At 47.6% G+C, this 10,413-nt stretch overlaps 1 protein-coding gene across 1 annotated transcript in view; it reads right to left on the reverse strand.

Moving 5' to 3' along the window:
• HUNK (hormonally up-regulated Neu-associated kinase) overlaps window positions 1-10,413 on the reverse strand; it is a 149,099-nt gene that overhangs the window by 130,747 nt on the left and 7,939 nt on the right. Inside the window, exon 3 of the mRNA XM_006155282.1 lies at window positions 10,267-10,408. Within this exon, the coding sequence (XP_006155344.1) occupies window positions 10,267-10,408 (142 nt within the window). The remainder of the gene's footprint in view (window positions 1-10,266; window positions 10,409-10,413) is intronic.

Here is a 10,413-nt window from a genome sequence, read left to right on the forward strand (position 1 = left end):
ACTTTTCTTTTTCTTGCTATGCCAGCCATAGCAAACCAATACAGGTGGTGAGAAGCACTTTGAGGAATGACAGAGCTGGCTGAAGAGACAGAGAATGGCAGGGGACAGGGACATTGTAGAGAGGGTCACTGAGGGCGGCCATGCAGCTGCTGACTCCAAACAGAAGGGCCCAGCTGTCACTGCACCAAATCTGTTCCCCAGAGGGCTTCTCAGGTGGACAGAATACCTCAGGGAGCCCCAAGGCACTTTTTCACACATGTACCTGACCTGACGTAGCGTGCTTTACGTCCAAATTACATGGTGGCTCTTGTTTCCATCTCCCTCACAGCCCCCTTCCTCTTTCTTCTCAACTACTGCCTTAGTCTGTCTATTCAGCCGTTATAACAACACTTCACAGCCCAGGTGGCTTACAAACAACAGACATGTACTTCTCAGTCTACGAACGGTAAGCTCAAGGTGCCAGCAGGTCTCATGTCTGGTGAGGGCCCTGCCTGGTTCGTAGACACAGGGCTTCCTCACTGTGTCCTCACATAGGAGAAGAGCAAACCGGTTCTCTCAGGCCTCTTCCATAAGGGCACCGATCCCACTTATGAGGGCAGATTAACCACTCCCAAAGGCTGCATCTCCAAGTACCATCACATTGGGGGTTAGAATTTCAATATATCAAGTTTGGGGCCGGGGCATGGTGGGGGAGCCCTGAACATTCTTACTGTAGTAACCATTCACCATAAATTATGATGCCTTTCCTATGAAAATGGATTCAGAGTTGCCTTGTTCTAATAAGAATCACAATTTTCCAAAGCTCTGTCGGCACGCTATTATGCCTCTCCACCATGACCCAGGCACAGGGGTTGGGGAGAGGTGGAAGGGGACAAAAATCAGACATGCTTAGTCCAAGGTCATGGTTGTAGAAGAAACCTGCCTAGCCTGAGCATAATCTACAACTTCATCCCGAAAGGTCTAACAAGCCAAGATGACCCAAACCCTCATCCCAGTAATCCACAAACCTCCATTCAGTCAGCAGAGCTCACAAGGATGAGTAATAAGGCAGTGGCTCTTAATATTTTGGAGCTAAATAACTCCATTAGACTCTCATGAAACCCCTGAAACTCTCATGAAACACATATAAGAAACAAAGCAGGGAGTAGGAGAAGATGGGGAGACTAAAATATATCACTCAAAGAGGACTAATTTCCTTAATGTATAAAGAGTTCCTACAAATCAATTCTTAAAAAGACTAAAACCCAACAGAAAAATAGAGCATAGATACAAGTAATGGACAAAAATGAAATGCAAACTGCTGTTGAGGTACAAAAATACACTCAACTCCCCTGTAAATAAGAGAAACTATAAACACACACACACACAAGATACCATGTTTAATCTACTAGGATAGCAAATATCAAGAAGTATGTAAGTGGGACCAGCAGGTGGCATGGTGGTTAAGGCACTGAACTCCCACATGACCAACAGTCATTCAAATCTCAGGTCTGGCAGCATGAAAATCATGCCGGACAGGGAACCAGCAGTTAGTGTAATGGCTATGTCGCTGGACTCCCACATAGTCAACCGCGGTTCGCGTCCCGGACCCGGTGGCTTAAAACTCACACCGGGCGCGTGTGCATGCATGCCCAAGATCCTGAGAGGAGAATGGAGGAGAAGGGATTGCGGCGTGACCATCCCCCCTGGGGGGGTGACTTCTCGCTTTCTGTTTCTATGTCTCTCTCTGTCTGTCTGGCGAGCACACACGCCCTATAGTGAAAAAAAAAATCTCTCCAAAAAAAAAAAGAAAAAAAAAATCATGCCAGGCACATGTACATGTGTGCCCAAAATCCAAGATGGAGGATAGAGGAGACTGGATTATGGTGTGACCACCTCCCACAGGGGGTGATTTCTCACTTTCCCTCTCACTGTCTCTCTCTGGTGCACACATACCCATGGCAAAAATAAAAAAAAAAAAAAGAAAAAGAAAAAAAAGTGAGAGAGTACCTTGTACTGGCAAAGAAGCAGAACAGACTCCCATCCTAGGTTAGAGTGAGTATAAACTGGAACAGCTGCTATGACATGCAATTTGGTAGCATTTATCAACAGTTAAAGTAGATAACGTTATGGCCTAAGATTAGGAATTTACCTCTCAGATGTATTGGAAAGACTTACAAAATGATAAATGAGCACTAACATTTACTGCAGCATGGTTTGGGAATAACAAAAAAAAAAAAATGTGCACAACATAAACGTCCGTCGGTAGGTAAGTCAGCGTGGCATCTCTGTACAATGAACACTATGCAGTCCTGAGAAAAAAGGAGGCGATTGTGTAGGCATTATGAGGAAGGAGTTCAAGGCCCTAAGTGAAAGAGCAAGATACTGAACAGCATGTGCAGCATGAAAATGTATCTGTCCATAACTACACATGTATGAATATGTAGGTGGGCTTGGATGCACACAGGTATCTCTTGAAGGACACGCAAGAAGTTGGAATCTTCTGGGGAGAGAACCCAGGAGCTGAAAGGCATCGCCCTCTCACTGCAAACCCTTTCAAAACTTTTGACTTTTATTTTATCTTTTTCTTTGCCAGAGGGCACATGCACTTGCCACAGAGAGACAGACACAGAAAGGGGGAGGAAGCACTCTCCTCAGAGGCAAGGTCATGCTGTAACCTCTTCTCCTCCATTTCTCCATCCCACTGGGATTTAAGTGCATGCATGCACACCTGCTGGACATGTTTTTCAAACTGCCAGGGCCAGGACTCGAACTGCATGGTAGGCCATGTGGTACTCAGCTCCTTTAAACATTTGGCTATGAGACTGACCCAAAAACACTGAATTGTAGACTCTACATCTGTATTACCTATTCCAAAACTTACCCAAATGCATCTGTTAAAACACAAGAATGAGTAAACCCTCCCAAAAAAGCAGTAATTAGTAAATGCACAGAACAGGAGGGGTGAGTATGTTAAGCGATGGCTCTGCCACAGGAGTCTTTTTGTCCTCAGAAATGCCCAAATCATTACCCTAGTTGCCAGAAATCCAATCCCGTGACTCCTTCAACTACTCTTCTCACAATCCAGGAGTCATGGAGGAGGAAGGATCTCTTCCCAGAAAAGAATAACCGTCTCTGAAGTAGGCATGCCAGTACACAAACTCTCTGTAGTCACAAAGTTCTCAAAGCATATAAAGTGAGCCTTCAGCCCTACAAGGACCAAGGAACACAACAAGTTGAGAATTCTAACTGAAGAAAAACATGAGACCAAGATATTTCCCGGATGCTAAGAGTATATGGAATATAGAATCCCTCAAACAGGCCACCGCTGGTTGCTCCCAGTTTCAGGTTGAGGGAACACAGTCGAGTTAGCAAGGTGAGGCAGGTTAGCTGCCCATTTCATTTATGGAACCAGCCTGGACCATGCTGAAGAGCTTGGGCTCTGGCACTGTCTCCCACCAAGCAGTGGACACTGGCCTGTACAGCCCAGACTTCCCTGCAGGGATGGAGGACTCATTCCACCAGCTGCTGGCACTGAGCTGAGAGCTCTCTCCAGGATCCGCCTTCCGCAACTGTAGTGTCCAAGGCCGTGCCCCCTTCCCAGGCAGCTCCTATCAAAGGACTGGAACATGCAGAGGCATAAAGACCTCTCACCACAACCTGGACAACTCTGAAGGACCAGCTAGGCTTTGGAGTGCACCATGGCATGGGCAGAAGCTCTGGTCAAGACAGCCTGGAGCCAACTTCTGCCTCTGCCCAATATTGCCAGGCTCCGCCCCTCCTCATCCCTCCACTACCCCCCTTTACAGATATTGGTCCTGAGCTTACTGCTTATGAGCAGGTTCATCTCCTCCCTCTCAAGGTCAGTGGGCCAGGAAATCACCTGCAATATAATACTAAGAAGGTGCTATAGGCTGAACTGTGTGTCCTCAGAAAATAGCTTCAAGTTGTAACCCCATTATCTGTGAATACGATCTTCTATATTTAGAACTAGGGTCTGGAGAGTCTTAAGATAATCAAGTTAAGATAAGGCAATACTGGATTAGGGTGGACCCTAAATCCATAACCAATATCCTTTAAGGAGATATGTGAGGAGATTCAGGACACAGAGAAGATACGTGGAGGGAAGATACACGTGAGAAGATGGAGGCAGAGATGGGAAGTCTGCAGCTACAAGCTAGGAGATGCCAAAGAGTGCTGGTGACCTGGAAGAGGCAAGAAAGGGTCCTCTGCTAGGGTCCTCAGAGAGAGCACCTTATTTGGACTTCTAGCCTCCAGAACAGGGACACAATCCATTTCTCCTATATGAGGCCACCTAGTGGGTGTCTATTTGTTATAACCACCAGAGCAAACTAATAGAAAACATCAGAGAGAAAATCTACTCTGGACATCCCTCTACTAGTCAATCCAGATCAGAATACTAGCAAGCTGGTTCTCACTGCGCAGGTTGCCTGCAAACACCTAATGAAAAAAATGCATGGGAAGGCTGTGAATAAACCACTGCATCATCAGTCTGGAGAGGCAAGAGCTCCTCCAAGTTCGCAAAGTATCGGCCTATTCAGCCATAGCTCAGGCCAGTGTTTCTACCTCTTCCCTGCTGGTCATCTTACCAGGTAGTAGCACCCACCTCAGAGAACATGAAATTTAATTCCGTTTGGGACTTGGAAGTAGCAAGAGCTGGCTGAGTGGAGGAAGCGGTTTCTTCACCCATTAGCAAAACTAAAAAAGGTTCAGGGATTATCCATGGGTTTCCATTAGCCAAGAGAGCAACCTCTGCATTACCATGAATAATCAAGACCAGGGTATAACCCAAGGCAAATGATATTTTGTGCCCAAACCACCTTCCCATCCTGCCCATCTCTTTGGGTAGACACAGTTGCTAGGCCCTGCCCTGCCCTTCTGGGAAGATCACCCTGAGATAGGTGATTACCACACTGCCCTGAAACAGCCAGAGCATGCAGAATTCTAGAGTCTCCCAAACCTGAGTCCAATTGGTAAGTACAGGAACCAAATCCGTAGCTGTGACTCAACACCTGCAGAGAAAATGTTAGGTTGTACTCCTGTTTGAGGGCACCGTCCTGCACGGCTGTGCTGAGTCAAAGCACCCTTTGAAGTCCACGGGACCTGTATCAATGCGTGCTAGGAACCAAGCCCTACGTGCCAATTTCCATCATTCACAAGTACTTCAAAAAGATGAGGCAGGGCAGTAAGTACAAAAGAATGTACCCTCAACTGCAGCATGCAATCTCGGAAATTATAGGTACTGCCTTGTCACACAGGACCCGCTGAGCAGGTGCTTTTGCAAACGTCTCTTTCTTGTCAAGAAGTTCCTACCAAGGATTAATGGGAATTTCCAGTTCTCTAAGCATTTTTTTGTTCCTCGAGCTGTCACCCCTGAATTTCTAGCACTTAAAAATACAGGATTTAGCACCTGTTTGTTTCAGAAATACTTGCTAAAAACAGACCTGCCAAAAAGCTACCTCTAAAATTAGTCATATTTCCTGCTCTGCAAAACATAGTAAATTGTATTTTTAGTAACTCCTTCACTCCAGGTATCTGGCACTGTCGTGCTCTAAGCATGATTATTGGCAACTTACTAAGTAAGCAACCCTTATTTTCAGCCCAAAAATAGCTCCAATAAAACAGGATTTTTTTCTTTTTTAAATTTGTTCTAGATATTTAAACATGTTAACCAATCATTTTATGTACCCTACTTTGGCTTTCAGAGAGACTTAATCACAAAAGGAGGCTATGATGACACTTGTCACAGGGAGACAGAGGCTGAAAGAGAGGGAAAGTGAGAAATCACCTGTCCCTCCCCCCCCCCCCCACACACACACACACGAAAGGACATGGTGGCATCAGCTGTTTCCTTGTTTTGCAATTTTGCCTACCATCAAACCAGTACTATGCCTGCAACACACCTACAGTTTCCTCAGTCACGCTTTATTTTAACAATGTTCTTTTTTTCTTTTTTACGAGAGATTTTTTTTTTTTGCCATAGGGTACATGCATTCACCAGAGAAAAAGAGAAAGAGAAAATGAGAAATCGCCCCCGGGGGAGATAGCCATGCTGCAATTCCTTCTGCTCCACTCTCCTCAGGATTTTGGGCATGCACGCACACGCGCCTAGTGTGAGTTCCAAGCTGCCAGGTCCAGTTCTCAAACCACAGTCAACCATGTGGGAGTCCAGTGATATAACCACTACACCATCCGCTGGCTCCTTAACAATGTTCTTTACCATGCAATAATAACCTATTACGTGCCAGAGACTATGCATTTCCTAAGTACCAGGAACCAGTACCAGGGCAGTAAGCACAACCTCTTGGGTCTTCCGAACGTCATTACTTGATATTCTTGCTCAGCAACTTCGTTCTTTGTCTCAAAGCCACAGAGAATGATACTTTTCAGAATCTGATTTTGCGATCATTTTTCCTGGTCCAATTGTCAACTGACGTTTAGTCAAAGACACTGTGCCCTGACTGAGAAAGTGCCAATTAAGAGTTTCACATGATCCAGTGAACTATTTATTTTTAAAGCCAGATCAACAGAGATTGCATTAACTCAGAGCTAAAGGACAAAATTAGGTCTAGCCCAGAGCCATCCTTTCTTTTCAAGCAGTAAAAGGGCCATCTCGATTCAAATGACTTCCAAACAAGCAACCTCAGAGGAAAGGCAGACAAAATAAAATACTGTCCCGTGTGCCAGGGTGGCAAAAGGAGCTTCCTGATAAGGTAGGACTGAAGCCTGCAATGAAAAGTCAGGGAAAGTGGCTTCTCTTATGTTCTGGACTCGGACAAACCATAGAGGGTTCACCCAAATTGTTCTGGAAACATGCCCAGGTCAAAACATAACACACAAACACACTCTGCACACCGTCAACTAGTCGTGCTCTGGATTTTGGCATAAATCACACAGAAAAAGGTGCACTGTGTGAGTATGCACCTATGAAACAGGCCAAACTGGAGGAACCTCTCTTTTTTTTTTTTTCTTTATCTCTTGTTTCAGCTTTTTCATGAACTGATTCTCCAAGGTAAGTTGCCCTGGGTCCTTCTAATCAGGGTTGTAGGACAGATACACCTACTTCTCACCATAGTCAACATGACTTCACTCCCCTCCACACGCAATCTGCCTTCTTTAGAAAAGAAGGGAAAGGAGAACAGTGAAGTGCTTTATCCAAAAAGTATGGACCCGAGAAAGGAGAAAACTGTTGGAGAAGAAAGTCTTCCTGGGTGACAAAGACCTTCTTCCAGGCCCATCACAAGCCCTGGCTCACTTGAGTAACCCTCCCCCACGTAGAAACCCTCTTAATAGATCATCTTTTAAAAAAAATTAAGGCTGCAAATAGCCTGAGGTGGCCCTCACCTTTGTGACTAAGGCAATACCCAAAACAAGAGTGCGTATAAGGACTCATTAACTCAGCCGTCCTTCCCAAGCCGTCTTGCACTTGCATGCACACACGGAAACACACACACACACAAATTTAATCTCTACAATCTGTTTAAACCCTAATCTATTAGTTAAGCATTAAAGGTGTTGGATTAGGATAATAAATGCTATGAATGACACCATTGTTTCTTTAAAGCTTGCAACTGAACTACAATTCAGATTTCTCCTGATGCTTACAGGCACTGGAATGCTGGTTCCCACGGCCTGGAGAAGAGCACGGCAGGAAGACTAAGGGTTTCAGCATAGACTTCCCTCCCCCATCTCCTCCACTACTCTAAGAACTACCTGCTTTTTTTTTTTTTTTAAAGTTTTTGCCATAGGGTGTGTGTGCTAGCCAGAGAAAGACAGAGAGAAGGAAAGGGAAAAAATAATCAGCCCCCAACAGGGATGATCACGGGCAATCCCTTCTCCTCCATTATCCTCTCTGGATTTGGGGTATGCACACACATGCACCCCATGTGATTTTCAAGCCACCAGGTCCAGGACTGGAACAGCAGTCAGCCATGTGGGAGTCCAGCACTTAACCGCCAAGCCACTTGCTGGCCCCAAGAATCACCTACTTTAACTAGACCAAATCAATTGGTCCAGGGACATTTTACATCCAAGTAATACCATTGCAAAGATGAAGTGAGATTCATCATTTAAGAAAGATGAGAAGGGAGGGAAAGGGGCTTGAGTACCTAGGGCTGCAGTGAGGCTCCTCATTGGGATCCCATTTGGGCAGAAATTCCCTACATTCTGGTGGACCCTTGGGTGGAGCACAGAGCTTCAGAATCCCGTCACTGGGGTTTGGGACTGAGCTTTGAATACATCACTGAGCAGTTCAGCCAGGGCCAAGATCTTTATGTTAGGGAGCAAAAAAATAAAATAAATAAATAAATCCTGCTTGGAGCCAGGGACACAGAACAACAGGAGAAAGAGGAAGCCTTGGGCAGGGCAGGCAAGATGAAGAGATGAATATACTGATAATATTTGCCACTCTGTAGTCAGCATATAGCCTGATATCTATCTCTCTCTCTCTCTGTTTTTTTTTTGTTGTTGTTGTTTTGCCTTTTTTTTTTTTTTTTTTGCTAAGAGAAGAAATATGCATGGCCAGACTGAATTGATCAATTTCAAATGAAAATAAGTTATCACCCGTGCCAACAGGAGTTTACCCAGGGACAGAAGGGGTGATTAGCCACCTGTGGCCTCACAGCATCCGCTGCCTGAAGGACTAGCAATGCATAAGTCAAACAGCCCAGTTAGGACTAAGTGTTCGTGTTTGTTTCAGACTAAAATGAGGCTTGGAGTTTGGAGTTTTCTCCATGTCTGAAGAGTTTCTCAATTCAGTGAGTTCATACTGAACACTCCCTTTCAGCATGGAAAGTCAGCCAAGAGGCACTTTTGAAAACCACTTACTATAACCTTGCTTAACAAAATAAAGGGGAACCCTGCTCGGATGGGCTATAGGAATAGAGAGCAGATGGCAGCAGGGCTGGAGACCTGCACTGAAATGCAAGGGGCTCTGGGATGAAGTGGGCAGGAGGGGGAGGAAGAGGAAAGACAAGATGAGACTAGGGGCAACGGGGCAGGCAGGCATCCGGCTTGGCCCTGAAGCCAGAGGTCCAGCACAGCACTCCCAGGAATCCCCAGGCTGGCAGAGCCCAGGGCAGAGCGCAGAAGGGTTTGCTCTCTGATTATTCAGTTAGGAAGCCCTGAGCTCTCCTGTCCCTCTCCCAGATGCCAGGCCTCCCTCATCAATGGGCCACAAAAAGGTGTTACTCTCCCCCCCATTGCTGTGCAGCCGCCCCTGGGAGGGGAGCTTTAAGTCTGAGATCACTTGAGCCTGTGGCAACCCAGCTGGAGTAGCTCCAAGCCAGGGGCACCTCCTTGCCTGGGGCAGCCACACACCCTGGAGTGACCCAGCCTCAAAAGTAAGCCACCACTCTTAGATTTCTTCTCACAGATGTGTTATGTCTTAGATCTATCTGCACCTTTCCTGACCGGGGTTCACAACTGTCTAACTTCTAAGGAGGGTGGAGAGGTGGCTTCCAGCGCTTTGGGGGGGGTGGGAGAGGTCAGCCTTTGCTCTCCCACTTCTAGAAAGATAAGAAGGTATCTCCCAACCTTTGAAGCCTGCTAATTCAGTGCCTGGGCAGGGGGAAGCAGGGACTTACCTGCAGTTCCCACCAGAGGTTGGGGAGAACCCAAGTGGGTGAAGGGATAGAGGAAGGGGGGTGAGAACGGTGGATTGGTGAGTGATTCGCGATGCAGGGGTGGGAGGACAGAGTGGGTGGAGGGGAGGACAGTCTGAGGGACCAGCAGGTAAAGAGGGGATGAAAACCCTCCTCTGAGCAAAAGTTCCCTGGTGCCCTGAGAAATGACCCGAGGTCTCAGCCTTCTCCCCACCTTCTCCCAGGGCCCAGGAGGGAGTCGGCCCTGCTGCTCCCTCCCCTCTGAAAGACGGGCCCAAGTTTTTCTAGCCCTGGTCTCTCCCCTGCTTTGGCTCCCCTACTAACTGGCCCCCAGCCACCCGCCGCGGCACGCCCGGCGCTGGTGTCCGCCAGGCGGCGCCCCTAGCACAACAGACAGGCTAAGCCGGACGGCTTCGCGGGCAAATCAGCACCCCCACCTCCACCCGGGGAAACTGAGCCCAGGCCGCGCATCGCCAAAGGCCGGTGTCCCCTGCGAGGGTCTGAGCGCGCGTTTGCTTCGACCTCTTAACCCGAGAGGAAAGCCAGTCCGAGGCGGAGGCACGGGACCAGGACTACGCGGCGGGACTGCAGAGCAGTGCTCTCTGCACGGTCGCCGTCGCCCCCTCCCGCCGATCCCTGGCCCGAGGGCACCGGGGCAGCTCACCTTCTCTCCGGTCAGCACGTGCAGCCCCTCGCGCACCTTGGCGAAGGAGCCCTCGCCCAGCTTCCTGCTGCCGATGAGGTAGTTGCCCACGCGCTTGTGGTGCTGGAAGTCTCGGAGCCGCTCGCGGGGCACGCCGCTCACCCAGGC

Source organism: Tupaia chinensis, unplaced genomic scaffold (genome assembly GCF_000334495.1).
Source record: "Tupaia chinensis unplaced genomic scaffold, TupChi_1.0 Scaffold000443_1, whole genome shotgun sequence".
Classification (NCBI taxonomy): Eukaryota; Metazoa; Chordata; class Mammalia; order Scandentia; family Tupaiidae; genus Tupaia; species Tupaia belangeri.